Raw genomic sequence first — 13,986 nt, forward strand, 5'->3', positions numbered from 1 at the left:
TGTGTGTCTGCCTGCAATCCAGCGACCCAAAGCACGACGCCTTCGAGCAGAATCGGGCAGCCTGAGGCTCCGTCGCTCTCTGGTCTTGCTGGGGCGATGTTGCCTTCTGCGGCTTTGTTTCTGGTGAATCGGCTCAGAGGCCCGCATTATGACAGCAAGTGTCGGCACCCCCATTCGACTGCAAAGATCCAGTGGGCTTGTCTGGCACACCAAAAGCCGATCTGACGGCCCACATCCCTGCCGGATTTGATCTTTCCATCCATCTCCGCTCTCCGTTCTCCGTCCACCGATCTGGCGCTTGATTCCCATCAGGCTGCAGCCCACCTCCCACACCTTCAAGCGATCTCTCCGCGGTGGGTATCCGTGTATCTGCCTCCCTCGATTGTGCGGCCCAGCCAGCGAACCTCGGCTGAATGGAATGTCGGCTGAATCTCGACTGAATCTCGATCCTCGCGTCCCCAGCCTCTCTCCTTCCACCTTGCTCGACAATGAACCGCAAGCAAGCCGCACACCGGGACTCTCGAGATAAACAGCCGAACAGCGCCAAATCCAAGTCCTCTCAGTCGTCTCAATCGCAATCGCAATCGCAATCGCAATCGCAATCGCAATCGCAGCCGATGTCGCCTGCGGCGATTGCAGAGTTCGAGACAAAGCTCTGGAGAATGGCTCCTTTCTGGATTCTGCCTCCGTTGCTCCCAGGGCTGTTCTTTGTGCTGACTGGATGGAACAAGGTCGCTGGAACTCATGGATCGTGGTCCATGGGACTGTTTGGGGCTTTGGCATGGTGAGTCCTGTGGCAAAAATCGGGACACGCAGGAGGCAGGACCGGGCGATGGATCGATGGATTGATCGATCGATTGATCGACGCGAGGCGATTATGACTGCGATTGTGGCTGCAATTGTGACTGTGATTATGGTTGCGTAGAATCGTGTGTGTGGAGCCAATTGTTCATGTTGCCGGTGGACTATGTTCGTGCTCGCTGTTCTGACGATACTCGTCCTTCGCCGTACCTGCGCAGGTATCTCTCGGCAGCGGCCCGCTTTCCGATCCAAGAGGGCCTCTCGCGGTACTTTGGTGGCTCGGGCGTCAAGCTCGCCTATGCGCTGGTGGTGGTGATCACCTCGCCAATCGAGGAAAGCATCCGGGCTCTGATGCTGCACTGGTACCCTGGCACACCCACCCCCGGCCGAGCCTATTCCTTTGGCTGGGCCTGGGCGGCGGTCAACTTTGCGGTGGCCTTTATGCAGATGGTCGGCTACGTGATGGTCATGAAGGGCAACGACGCCGAGATCAAGGCCAAGATGGCGCGCGGACAGAACGCTATGGACCCGTTTTATGGGCAATCCAATAAAAAACGGGACACCCAGGTTTTGACCATTCATCAAATATTTTGTTACCCAATGTGATCGCGCGCTGGCCATGACCATTCGCCAGTGTGTTCAAGAGCACCATCCATCGCTGGCACTCCGAGACCAGTGTGCAGGTCGATTGTGGAGACCGGAGGGCGACCGGTGGTCTTCACTCGGAGGCTGCCAAAGTGATCTGATCTATTTATTGTGGCTTTGCTAGACGCGAGCACAGCACATACTACATGTTCATGGAAACGGCTATGTTGTCCCGTTTTTTTCTGAATAAAGTGTATGGACTGTTGGAGCATTCGGCCACGGGGCTTGTTCATCTGGGAATCTCGCTGCTGGTCGCCAGAGACCCGGTGTTCAGTCTGCCAGCCGTCGCTCTCCGATGTGGCCTCTCGCTGGGGATGATGTTTTTCATCAAGGTAGGTATTGTCTGTTAGGGCTCATGTCTTTGGGTACTGCTCGCCAGGATTTCATCGGCGACATTATCACAAAGCTGGTTGTGCAGACATTGCTTGCACGATGTAGTTTCCACTCGCTGAGCTCCCTTTCCGGCCTTGGGATCCCGCTGCGTCGGTCGAACCCGCACTTCTGCACTTTGACTGACTGGATTGTGGTGTTGTCTCCATTGTGGATCCAGCGTCTCGGTATCGTCACTACGGAGCTGCTGCTGATTGTCGTGGGTGTGCTGACCCTTATCCTGGGTCTGAGTCTCTCCGGCGTTGTCGGCACACTTGTTGCTTGATGGATCGCACAGTGGGTGCTTGTGGCGCAACTGCCAGCCACAGTAGCTTCGAAGACAATTCCAAGGGGATTGGTGATATTTGAAGCAGCAGCGATTATGGTACAAAAGCTGATCATATCGGGACTGGCCGAGGCAACTCTGCGACATGAGCTCCACGACATGAAGGGACTCGAAGTAGAGAAAGGGCGCGGGAGGGACTGAGCTGGGGAAAGAAAAGAAAGAAAGAGAAAGAGAGGGGAGGGGGAGGGACATCGAATAGAGTGGATGGGAAAACATACTATGATTACAGACATCCCAATAACAAACGACATCGAGGCTTCATGCGCACTCACATGAGAAGCGGGGCTGGAGGGGGGGGGTTCTGGAGGAGGGCGCGAAAGAGGGAAGGAAAGATCAAGCGACTTGCTCAGGAGCTGATCAGGCTTCGGAATCGATACTTGATATCCTCGAACCAGGGGGCAGTGTCGATCCAGTCGGACTGGATGCCAGCGACCACGACTTTCAGGAACCACGGCTTTATCAGGTAGAGTTGCTCCGAGAATCTTGCCCAGTACAGGTCTCGGTGAGGGCTGCCGGCAAAGTGGACCAAAAAATCACCGCTGCGGTAGACATGCAGGCCGCGGAGATCGTAGCCAAGGCATCCATCGGGACCGAAGCGATTGAAGGTGGCTTCTTTGGGGGACATGAAGAAGTATCGTTTTTGGCCAAAGGGAAGGCTGGTCAGGGCTGTGGTCATGGAATTTTGAACGCCGGGGACGTTGATGAGCGAGTAATTGAAGCGGTCGTTGTAGATGGTCTTGAGCAGCGTGGCGGACCAGTCCGTGTTGCGCATAAAGTAAACGCCGTTGTTGAGCGGCCGACCCTCGCAGTCTTGCTTGCCGATAAAGTCAATGTCTTGGTATGGCCGGGGCGGAGTCGACCGGATCGTGACGGGTTCGGAGCCGTTGGCGCCTCGCATATACGGCGCCAGGATGAGGTCTTCGAGACTCAGCTCGGGTTCCATGATCATAGTGTCGACATCCCTGTGGGATTGTGGATGCGGGTGGATGCGGGTGGATGTGAGTGGAGCTGAACAGGAATCGTCGTGTCCAGAGGTCTGCAGCGGCGCTTGGCAGAGCCGGACTTACATGTACAGGATCCACTCGCTGTTGGTCGAGTCGGGAGAAAGCAGCGATGGTGACAGTGTGAGTCAGGCGGGGTGCCAGTGCGGAACAACTCGACCGATTGGCGACGCACTGCATCAGGCAGGCGGCACTCACATGGACGGCATGGTGTTCATGATGGTGTACGCAGTGCCAACTCGCCCCCAGTAAGGACGGCTTTCGTCGATGACGCCGTCGAGGAAGAGGGCGTATCCGTGCTTCCGGGCGTATTCGCGTTTCATCTGGACGGACTCAACGATGATTCGCTTTTGCTTTTTCAGGGACAGTTCCCGGACGTCGCCCGAGAACGACAGGACGATGGCGATCTTGGGCATTTGAAGTGTGTCGCCGTTGGGTAGCGAGTTGGAGAAGCTCTGCTGGGCAAAGGCGCTGGCCCGTATCCTCTCGCGGCAGATTTCCTCGACGCTTGTCCGCAGGGCTGCGGTGTTGGACTGGGCAATCCACAGCATCGACACCATGCAGAACAGCGAGATGAGGAGGAGGAGCCGGAGGGCCGAGCTGGAGTGGTTTGAACTTAGGACGGAGAGCATGGCAGCCAGGGGAGGGCGTTTGAAGGCTGGTCTCTGGTGTCTGGGAGGGAGAGGGAACTGGGCGATGGACAGGAGACCAGGAAAAGCTTGGGCCGAGGCAGGGATGTGCCTTTTGAATGGGAGACGACGGCGAACGCGAGTTGGCCAGAGGGCTTGTCTGAGGGCTCGTCGACAGGGACGGACAGGGCGCCGCGAATGAGAACCGGAACATTCGATTGGTTCTGTGGACAAGAGCAGCAGAAAAACAACGGACAGCAAGCGACAAGGAGGAAGGCGAGACGGGCAGCGAGAGCACTGACAGAGTAGGGCGAGAGCAGTGATAGATATTGGGGAGCGAGAGCGAGAGCACAGGAGAGAGTCGATGGGCCACGGGGCGAGGGAAAAGCCAGAAAAGGGACAGAACACAACGGGAGGACAAGGGGCAGCAAGGGACAGACAGAACAGAACAGAACAGAACAGAATGAAGCCAACAGAGACAGAAGGGAGAAGCATCAGAAAACAGAGGGAGACACAGGCGTTTGTGCGCGTCTGTGGCTGCGCCTGCCGGCGCGACCGGACCGGTGGCGCACACACGGCTGCCAGGCAGGGGCGCAGAGCGGCTCACCCGGCCACAGCGACAGTCGCGCAGTGGCAAGCAACGGGTCACAACACCCCCGCTGGTGCGACGGAAGGTCGGGCGCCGGAAAAAGGGAGTCGCCGCGCACGGGGCAGGGACGGGCGCCGCGTCGAATCAGATTGCGCCCGCACGCCGACCCAGCCTCGTGCTGAGCAGCCGCGGCTGTGCGGCGATTGGCCTGTCGCCGTGACCCGTGCGCCACCGGTCACCGCGGGTGTCTTGTTCCGGGACCACAAGGCTGGTCATGTTGCCAGCTCCCCCTTTCGTCGTTGCCAGTCACACCCCTCGCGAGCCCGTTGTGCTGGTCGTCATTCTCGATGCAGGGGCTTGTCTGGGTGGTGCTGCCCTGGTTGCTGGTGCGGTCCTGGTCTGGCTGATCTGGGGCAATGACCTGCTGGGCATTGTTGGGGGGGGGTGCGGCGCTTTCGGCTCGCGGCTGCTGCCTTGGTCCAAACGTGTGCACCATGCGCCAGATGCGAGTGTTGCCTGTCTGAACAGATCAAGGACCAGAGCATGCTGCGATCCTAAGAACACAACGTGCGAGCCGAGCACGCCGCACGGCTCTGAGAACGCAAAGAATCCGCAATGGAACGCCAGCAAGAACCCGACACCATCCAGAGGAGCACATGGGTGTGTCCGGCAGCACACAATCGAATGCACGACGGAATCCAAGAACCGATGGAAGCAACCTTGCTCCACACATGCGCACCCAGGCCGTTCCGCCCAACATGCTGGTGGCGGCCAGCATCCCTCTCCCTCCAGCATGAAGCTGCTGCTGCGCCGATGGGGGACCCTGTGGTCGGTCGCCTCCCTCCGATTCCCACCACGATCCGCCAGCTCCATGCCAGAGCTCCATGCCAGTCCCACGCCAGGGCCGTGCATTCCAGTTTCGGCTTGGCAGGCCACGCCGTCGACAGCCCGCAGCGGCATGTCATGCTGGCGCCACCGAGAGCGGCAGCCCTCCAGAGCCAGACAGGCACAGCCCGGAGACAGGCGCTGCTTGCCCATGGTTGAACGCACACGCCCAGACCCGCCGTCTTCCTCCCATCTCGCAGTGTTGGTTCGGGTCTCCAACAGCGGCCAGCCCGAGCGGGCGTGGCTGTGGCGCCTCGCCGGATGATGGGATCTGCCAAGACAAGCTGCGGGAGCGGCGTATTGAATAGGGAGAGGGAGAGTTTATTCACAGGGTGCTCGATTATCACAAGATCAAACGTGGGAAGGACGAGTAGGAGGCAGCAAGAATTTGGGGAGATAGGAGAGAATGGGACAGCATCGGCCACTGCCGATGGTTCCCACAAGCACTGAATGCGTCAGACGGACGCGTCCAGCATCATTTCCAGACCGACGAGCCATTCTGCATCTCCAGTCCACTCTGTCCGCAGCCCCGCGACGACTCGATGGAGGAGATCGGGGTATCGCTCGTAGACTTTGCGGGCGAATGTGCCCCAGGCGGTGTCGCGCGAGGCGCTGCCCGCAAAATGAAGCAGAAACTCGCCGTCCCGGAAGAAGTGGCGAGAGCGGAATTCGTCCCAAGGGCACGAGTCCGTGGCGAACCGGTTGAAGCTCGCATCGGGCGGGCTGACGAAAAAGTGTCGCTGCTCGGCCCAGGGCAGACCGGTCAGGACGTTGGTCATGGCGTCCTGGACGCCCGGGCGGTGCACGGTCGCGTTGTAGTCGGTTCGATCGTTGAAGATTTTTCCCAGAACTTGGATAGTCCATTCGGAGTTGCGCATAAAGTAAACGCCGTTGTTGAGTGGCCGACCCTCGCAGTCTTGCTTGCCGATAAAGTCAATGTCTTGGTATGGCCGGGGCGGAGTCGACCGGATCGTGACGGGTTCGGAGCCGTTGGCGCCTCGCATATACGGCGCCAGGATGAGGTCTTCGAGACTCAGCTCGGGTTCCATGATCATAGTGTCGACATCCCTGTGGGATTGTGGATGCGGGTGGATGCGGGTGGATGTGAGTGGAGCTGAACAGGAATCGTCGTGTCCAGAGGTCTGCAGCGGCGCTTGGCAGAGCCGGACTTACATGTACAGGATCCACTCACTGTTGGTCGAGTCGGGAGAAAGCAGCGATGGTGACAGTGTGAGTCAGGCGGGGTGCCAGTGCGGAACAACTCGACCGATTGGTGACGCATTGCATCAGGCAGGCGGCACTCACATGGACGGCATGGTGTTCATGATGGTGTACGCAGTGCCAACTCGCCCCCAATGAGGGCGGCTCTTGTCGATGACGCCGTCGAGGAAGAGGGCGTATCCGTGCTTCCGGGCGTATTCGCGCTTCATCTGGACGGACTCGACATACATTCTTGGATGCTTCTGGAGAGCGTAATTGCGGATATCGCCTGAATAGGATACCAGCAGGGCGATCCGCGGCGGAGAGCTACCGCTGCCGTCTGCAAACGAGCGAGCAGGCGGCTGCCACGGAGACGGCGAGTCCCCGGTGCACGAGTTTGCGACCCGGGACGTTGCCAACTGTGCCAGCCGGATGCCTTCGTATCGAAGCGCGAGCAGGGTCACGACCACCATTGCCGCCAGCAGCACCATGGCCCAGACCAGAGTCGGCTTCTTGGTAGGCTTGCTGGTCCTGGGAGAGTCCGGAAGGAGAGTGTACGAGTTCATGGCTGTGAGTACGGTGGGGTGAGCGGGAGACAGGGCGGGGGGCGTCTTCGGGAGACTGGACGGAACGAAGAGGAGGAGGAGAGGGGTGTAAAAAGCGAGAGAGATGGCTGCTCCTCCGGACCGCCAAGGAGGGGAATATGATCGGCCCAAAAGGAGGGGTGTTTCGGCGACGGACGGCGGGAGACGGACGACCAGCGACGGGCATTTGAAGGACGGCGATGGTCCGCTGCGTTGTTGTGCGAACGTTCGATCTGTCCCACCTGCGCGCTCAGACGACCGCCGCAATTGGTCCGTGTCGTCATGGGTTGCCCGCGCCCAACCCCGGCCCTTGAGGTCTCTTCCCCGCAGCAAGGACTCCTTCAACAAGGCCCGTCCCCACAACAACACCCACAGGATTCACAGGATCACGCTGCTTTCCTCTCGGCTGGCGCTGAGCCTCGCTTCGTGTCGCCACCTGCCTCGGAACACAGACGCTTCTTGTTTCATTGCCTGGTCACAGCTTGCCTCCCCCTCAAGGCCGTTCTGCCAGAATGCCTTGCTCGTTGTCTTTGGATATTGCTCAAGCTTGGCGATTCGCCGCAAACAGACCGCCGTGTGATGAGATCTCGGTCGACAGAAGGGACCTTTGAGCCTCGACAGGGTCAGTGCGGGAGGGTCTCCCCTTTCCTCCTCGACGGATGTATGTCCCCTCGAGAGCCAGTCCGCCAACCAGCTCGCCAGGCCGGCTGTCTTTGTCGGGTGTGGCTGCTGGGCTGCTGGGCCGGCAGTAGGTTCTGGCTCAGCCAGATTGCGGCGCGCCCTGCCCTGCCTGCAACCAGAAGGTTTGTTTGGCTGCCGGGCTCGCTTCCGCCGCAAAACCCAAACTTTGCTTGGCAGCACGGCTCCGCTCCGGGCCGAGATATCAGCCAAGGGGTTTGCTCCATGGCGATCGCGCCCAGCCGACCCATGACGGCGGGCTGTGGGCAGGGCGACGAGTATCTCAAGCGGAGAAGCGACGAGCCTTCGCTGCAGGGATCAGAATCATGTGCGTCTGTATTGCGCAACGGAATCATACAAGAAGACGCTCTGTGGGGCCAGGGCTGGTGGGTGTGAACGTGTGACGGGGTCTGCCAGGTTCGCTGCCGATGGAGGACCGACAAAAAGCAAAGCGAAACAAAACAAAACAAGAATCGTATTCATGACCAAGGAGGAGAAGCAGGGGGGCTCGGTCAGACACCGCATCGGCCAGGCCAGGCCAGGCCAGGTATTTCAAACGTGGGTGTGGAGAGTTTGTTGGCTGGTGGCTGCGGCGACAGACACCATGGGCAAGGGCATCGGAGGAAGCGGAGGGGGACTGTGCTGGTTTCTTCGTCCCAACGACCCTGGCATATGCTCGTCCTGGTAGGATCGGTTTACCCGTCGAGTGATCGCCATGCGAGGCCACATGCAAACGGCAGCCGCAGCCTTGGGAAGGCGCCATATGTTTGGGATCTGGGCCTCACAGCTTGCCTCTATTGAGCAGGGATTTTCTTGGCAAGCTCCTTCATGTCCGAGACCCATTTGGCGGTGCCAGACCACTTGGTGTCGAGCTCGTTGAGCATGTAGTGCAGGGAGCTTGGGTTGGTACTGTACATCTTGCGAATGTAGTAGGCCCACATGTCTTCGCGGTTGACGACGCCGGCAAAATGGATCACAAAGTCTCCATCTTCGTACCAGTGGTCCTTGCCTTGTGGGTCGCCAGTGCATACCTTGGTGAACTTGTTGTAGGTGGCTTGCTTGGGACCCATGAGGAAGTGCCGGGCTTCTGCTCTCGTGTACGACAGCAGGGTGTTGGTCATGGCATCTTGCACGCCGGGCCGTCGCACCTTGGTCACGTAGTCAGTTCGGTCATTGAAGGTCTTCTTGAGCATCGACACGGTCCAGTTGGTGTTGCGGATAAAGTACACGCCGTTGTTGAGCGGCCGGCCACTGCAGTCGGTTTTGCCGATAAAGTCAATCTCTTGGTAGTCCTTGGGAGGCATATCGGTGATCCTGGTTCCGTTCGAGCTTGCGGCCTGCGATCTAGCTTCGCCAGAGGTTGGTCGGAGGTATGGCTTCAGAATCAGATCCTCCAGATTCTGGGAAGGATCCATGATGATGGTATCGATGTCCCTGGAGGCAACGCGATGAAAGGTGAGTCTCGAGGCCATATGTTCAGACGGGGAAAGCCCCTCCACACAATCGCACGCCAGCGACATCGAGCATCAACGTGGACGACTTACATGTACATGATCCACTCGCTGGAGGGACAGGCCACGTGCGATCGGGCAAAAGGTTTTCATCAGCACGAGTGGAGGAATGTGTCGGCGTCGTGCGGAAGGTTTCACCAGCATCACGAACGCCATCATGAGCGAGGACACTGCCCGGCAGCGACAACCCTCTCTTCCTCCTCCTCCCACATCAACGCGCCAGGCATGACCGCACTCGACCCAACCAACGAGGCCCCCTCCCCACCAGAAATGCAAGCGGCGGGCTCGACTTACATCCAGGGCATGCTGTTCAGGATTGAGTAGGCGGTCACAAGGCGGCCCCAGTGCGGGCGGCTTTGGTCGATGACGCTGTCGAGGAAGAAGGCATAGCCGTGCCTCCGGGCATATTCCTGCTTGCTGATGACCGACTCGATATAGACCCGGGAGTGACGCTCGATGGACATGTCGCGGACGTCGCCCGAGTATGAGAGCAGGATGGCAATCTTCGGGCGTTGGTTGAAGGTGGCGCTGTTGCTACTGCTGTTGTTGATGCTGGCAAGCTGCGTTGGGCAGTCGATTTGGGTCGATGCCAAGCCCGTTGTGGAACTTGGCCGCCACATGAACATAACGACCATTGTGTAGACGAGAGCCAGGCCGATAACCAGCGGTGCAAATGTCGTGACGTATTTCTTGTTGAGGGACATGGCTGCGAGCGCGATGGGAGTGAGTGCGGTGGGCGGATTGTCGCGGGCAGGGTCGGACGGAGAGGCAAGGGGCAATGGGCTTGGAAGGAGGAAGCCGTGGGCCTTTTCTGGGCGGAGAGGAGGAAGATCCGCTTGGAGGGAAGGGCGGGAGGCAGCAGAGGAAAGACCAAGAGCGAGGAAGAGGAAAGGAGAAAGGCGGAACGCAGACGGAAGCTCCGGATGGCAGGCAGGCCGACGAAGGGTCCGAAAGGGAAGCAGACAAGGACGGATGCCGGAGAGATGGTCGACAGATGCCGGAGGGAGGGAAGGCGATTGATCGACCAAGGGGGACAACCAGAGGGACAATCCGAGGGGGGAAGACGATTGTCGAAGGACGGCCAAGGCAGAGGCCGGCCATATATCCGCGAGAGGCGCGTCCAGCTGTGCTCGGGCACACAGGACGGGCGCCGCGGGTGCGACACGGGTGCGGCGCGACTGTGGCCAGTGGCCGCCGGTGGCCCGGGGCCTTGTCTGGGCGGCGTCGGCGGCTCCACACCCGCGAATATTCGACGGCCGCACGGAGCCACGTGCCCACTACGCGCGGTGCTGATTGGTCGTCCGCCGCCTCTAATTCGGGCGCGCCCGCAGGTGGCGGCCCTTGTCCTTGTCGTGCCTGTGCTGTGCGGAAGCTGGCTGCTGCTGCCTCCCACAGGCCGCTGTTGTCCCAAAGGTCTGCTTGGTTCTGTCATGTGGCAGCAGTTCTCTGTTGGCGTGTCTGCGGCCCGGTTGAGTGGCTGCTTCCTTGTCGTGCAGATGCGCGGCCGCGATGCCATTTCAGGAAACGGCGTCTGTTTGCGGCCCGCGGCTCACAACAACGCACACAATTGGCCGGAGACGGAAGGGGGGGGGCAGGACACAGCAGCCGTTGTATCCGCCGCGCTGTGTTTGTGGTTGCATGGCGGTGCTCAGCTGCTTCTGTTTGGCCAAGCAGCCAGGACATGACGGCCTGTGTTTGTTGCTGTTCTTGTTGGTCTGCGTCGAGCTGGATCCTGGCGCAGACGCAGATTGCGGAACGTGCGTCATGCTGTGGCCGCTGGGCTGTGCTGGTAGTGCACGTCGTCCTGCCGAGGGCCTGCGGCGATTGTTTCAGGAACAACCAAGAGGTCAACCGCAGAACAAACAGATGCCCCGAACGCCGAACGCCAAGCACCAAGCCAAGTCTATTGGCGTCAGGGTGGAGGGGGGCGGAGCGGCCGAAGCGAACGAATCGAGCTCGATGGAACGCCGCCAGGCATCATATGATCGGCGGGGAGACACAAATAGAACGCCCCCGCGCTTGGTCGATCGGAGCCGCTGGGTCTGGGTCTGGGTCAGGCCAGGACGGGTCTGGGTCATGGGAGATAGACCCCCCAGCAACACAAGGACAGGGCCTTGTCGAGGCTTCAGGTTCCGACAGGGTCTGTGTCGCCCCAGGTCCCTGATCCGCAACGACCGGCGGCAGCAAGCGACTTGCCCCCCGAGTGCCGATTGTCCCCGCTCCATCCCTCCGAGTCCAGCCAGCAGCGACCAGGACCGCCCGTGTGCTCGCGATTGTCGTGAAATAGAGATGCGGATCTATTATTGCCATCGCGTCCAAAGAGAGGCGACACAAATGCTGGTATGCGCATCGACGGAAGATAGAGGAGGTGTGTTTCGTTTGTGGCGGACTCTTGTTCCAACCCCGCGAGGCGACAATATAGGAAAAACTGGCCGAGGTTGCGGACCCGTTCAATCTTCTCTCCGAGACCTGCCCAGCAAGGTTCAGAGCGGGCCGCTGAAAACCGCCGATTCGCGTGCACTGTTTCTTCCCGGAAGCACCAATATAGCCCACAGCGGTATTAAGGGGAGGTGGAACCAGGTTGAGCCGACGAGGTGCGCTTGAGCGATGGAGGCTGGTGAGAAAGGCAGTCGATCCTGCGCCAGGAGCGGTGGACAGAGCCACGCCCAGAGCCGAGAGACCATCTACGCAGCTCGGGCCTGGGCCGGAACTGCATTCTGGATATGGCAAGCTCTAAGAGCTGACCTGGTTCGACTTAACCATGCTCTCGAGCTCCTCGACCCAAGGAGCCCGGCCGAACCACTTGGTCTTCAGCGCGGCGAGCATCTGATGCAGCACCAACGGGTATCGCTGGTAGAGCATCCGGATGTAGTATGTCCACAGCTCCTCGCGGTTGACGATTCCGGCCAGGTGGAGGGCAAAGTCGCCCTTGCGGTACCAGTGGTCTTCGGCATCCTCGTCGTCGGTGCAGATCTCGGTGTACTTGTTGAAGGTGGCCTCCTTGGGACCCATGATGAAGTGCCGGGTCTCGGCGGGCGGATACGCCATCAGGACATTGGTCATGGCGTCCTGGACACCCGGCCGCTGGACCGTGCCAGCATAGTCGGTGCGGTCGTTGAAGACATGCTCGAGCATCCGGATGGTCCAGTTGCTGTTGCGCATAAAGTACACGCCGTTGTTGAGCGGTCGGCCGGTGCAGTCGGATTTGGCAATAAAGTCGATCTCCTGGTAGTTGCGCGGCGGCACGGCATGGACCCGGAAGCGAACCGGGGCACCCTGGATGACAGATTGGTCGTCTTGGGGCTGGTCCCGCCGAGAGCGGTCGTTCTCGGTTGTGGACGGCTGCAGATTCGGGCGCATGTACGGGCGCAGGAGCAAGTCTTCGAGGCTGAGGTCCGGCTCCATGATCATAGTATCGACATCCCTGTGTGGTGGGTGTGCGGAGGCGAGTTTGGCGTCAGCGTGGTCATGGCACCGATCGACACACCGATTATACACATGTGCAGCAGTCCTGTTGCTCGGGTCAATTGGCGCGTGTCGGGAAACACTGCTCCACCGCATCCAATCGGCCGCTCCGCGGAACTGCCAGGCCGCCGCGATGGATGGCCAGGCCGACAACGAGCGAGGCCCCAGGTCCTACACACCACCACCACCACCGGCGTTGCGCCAAACGTGCGCGGGTGCCGAGCCATTTGCTCCACCGGCCTGCGCAGGAATGCCTTGCGCTCGTCACGTACATGTACAAGATCCACTCGCTGCGAGGTGGGGGAGGAGTGGAGGAAAGGCGGGATAGGACGGTGGAGGAAAGCGCATCAGCAACAGGGAACGGCGCCGCGGCCCTTGTGTGTCACGACGACACGTGAGCTGCACAGGCGTGTGTGCGACCTTGCGCAGACACGTGCGGCGGTGGCGATCGCGTCTGATGGCGCTCGTGTGCGCTGAGCACGGGTGGGAGCGCTGGCGATTGGGGCAGCCGGGAGAGTGATCCCCTCCGTGACCCAGCGACCCAGCGACCCAGCGACCCAGCAGGCCCTGCTGAGACCGAGGCATCGCTTACTGGGGGCCGGACAGAGCGCGCCGAGACCGCGAGCCGAGCACTCGACCAGAGCAGCACTCGGCCAGAACATAAAGCATGTCAGCAAACACTTACATCCAAGGCATCGTGTTCATGATCGTGTAGGCCGTGCCGAGCCGGCCCCAATGAGGTCTCGACTTGTCGATGACGCTGTCGATGAAAAAGGCATACCCGTGCCGCTTGGCATAGTCCTCCTTGAGCTGGACCGACTCGACATAGACACGGGAGTGTCGCTCGAGCGACCGGTCGCGCGTGTCGCTCGAATCCGAGACCAGGATGGCGATCTTGGGCAGGGCAGGCGGTGTCCGGGTGCTGGACTCGCAGTCGGCGGGCTCGGCATCGGATTCAGCCGAGTCGACAACGGAGCTTGGATACGGAGCGAGGGTCGCTACCGACAGGGTGACCCAGTAGAGTGACACGATCAGGACGAGTGCCATGACAATGAAGGCCCGCTTCGAGCCGAGTGAGAGGTACTGTGAGCCCATTCTGAGGAGTGGATTTGCACGAGGAGTTTGCAGGACAGGGGTGCTTGGAAACGGAGGTTCGGCAGAGGCGCAAGTATGGTAGTGGGTACTGAGGAGTAATCCGTCGTTTGGATGCTTGTCGGTAAGCAAGTGCGATGGCCAGTCAGGGCGGGTTGGGCAGCCGGACCTGCGAGCGGAAAGTCGGGCAC

General features: G+C 60.1%; 5 protein-coding genes across 5 annotated transcripts; 1 reads left to right on the plus strand and 4 right to left on the minus strand.

The window, feature by feature from the left end:
- Positions 1-75: 75 nt before the first annotated feature.
- Positions 76-1,601, plus strand: BJ171DRAFT_241585 (uncharacterized protein). Its single transcript, XM_053106646.1, has 3 exons — positions 76-353; positions 463-784; positions 1,020-1,601. The coding sequence occupies exons 2-3, from the start codon at positions 489-491 to the stop codon at positions 1,405-1,407; spliced, it is 684 nt and encodes a 227-aa protein (XP_052962716.1). The 5' UTR covers positions 76-353; positions 463-488; the 3' UTR covers positions 1,408-1,601.
- A 703-nt stretch (positions 1,602-2,304) lies between these two features.
- Positions 2,305-3,858, minus strand: BJ171DRAFT_634548 (galactosyl transferase GMA12/MNN10 family-domain-containing protein). Its single transcript, XM_053115683.1, has 3 exons — positions 3,361-3,858; positions 3,229-3,246; positions 2,305-3,123 (listed from the first exon to the last, which is right to left on the minus strand). Exons 1-3 carry the CDS (start codon positions 3,792-3,794, stop codon positions 2,508-2,510), a joined length of 1,068 nt encoding a protein of 355 aa, XP_052962717.1. The 5' UTR covers positions 3,795-3,858; the 3' UTR covers positions 2,305-2,507.
- A 1,862-nt stretch (positions 3,859-5,720) lies between these two features.
- BJ171DRAFT_586313 (galactosyl transferase GMA12/MNN10 family-domain-containing protein) lies at positions 5,721-6,938 on the minus strand (the record flags this gene model as incomplete). The annotated part of the gene is made up of 3 exons (XM_053114401.1): positions 5,721-6,333; positions 6,439-6,456; positions 6,571-6,938. 3 exons carry the CDS (start codon positions 6,936-6,938, stop codon positions 5,721-5,723), a joined length of 999 nt encoding a protein of 332 aa, XP_052962718.1.
- Positions 6,939-8,045: 1,107 nt separating this feature from the next.
- BJ171DRAFT_523016 (galactosyl transferase GMA12/MNN10 family-domain-containing protein) lies at positions 8,046-10,295 on the minus strand. Its single transcript, XM_053112534.1, has 3 exons — positions 9,533-10,295; positions 9,272-9,289; positions 8,046-9,161 (listed from the first exon to the last, which is right to left on the minus strand). The coding sequence occupies exons 1-3, from the start codon at positions 9,940-9,942 to the stop codon at positions 8,522-8,524; spliced, it is 1,068 nt and encodes a 355-aa protein (XP_052962719.1). The 5' UTR covers positions 9,943-10,295; the 3' UTR covers positions 8,046-8,521.
- Positions 10,296-11,743: 1,448 nt separating this feature from the next.
- On the minus strand, positions 11,744-13,798 carry BJ171DRAFT_634552 (galactosyl transferase GMA12/MNN10 family-domain-containing protein; the record flags this gene model as incomplete). Its single annotated transcript, XM_053115684.1, has 3 exons — positions 11,744-12,662; positions 12,976-12,993; positions 13,389-13,798. The coding sequence occupies 3 exons, from the start codon at positions 13,796-13,798 to the stop codon at positions 11,972-11,974; spliced, it is 1,119 nt and encodes a 372-aa protein (XP_052962720.1). The 3' UTR covers positions 11,744-11,971.
- Between the last annotated feature and the right edge of the window lie 188 nt (positions 13,799-13,986).

Source organism: Polychytrium aggregatum (assembly GCF_025602895.1).
Source record: "Polychytrium aggregatum strain JEL109 chromosome Unknown BJ171scaffold_51, whole genome shotgun sequence".
Taxonomy (NCBI): domain Eukaryota; kingdom Fungi; phylum Chytridiomycota; class Chytridiomycetes; order Polychytriales; genus Polychytrium; species Polychytrium aggregatum.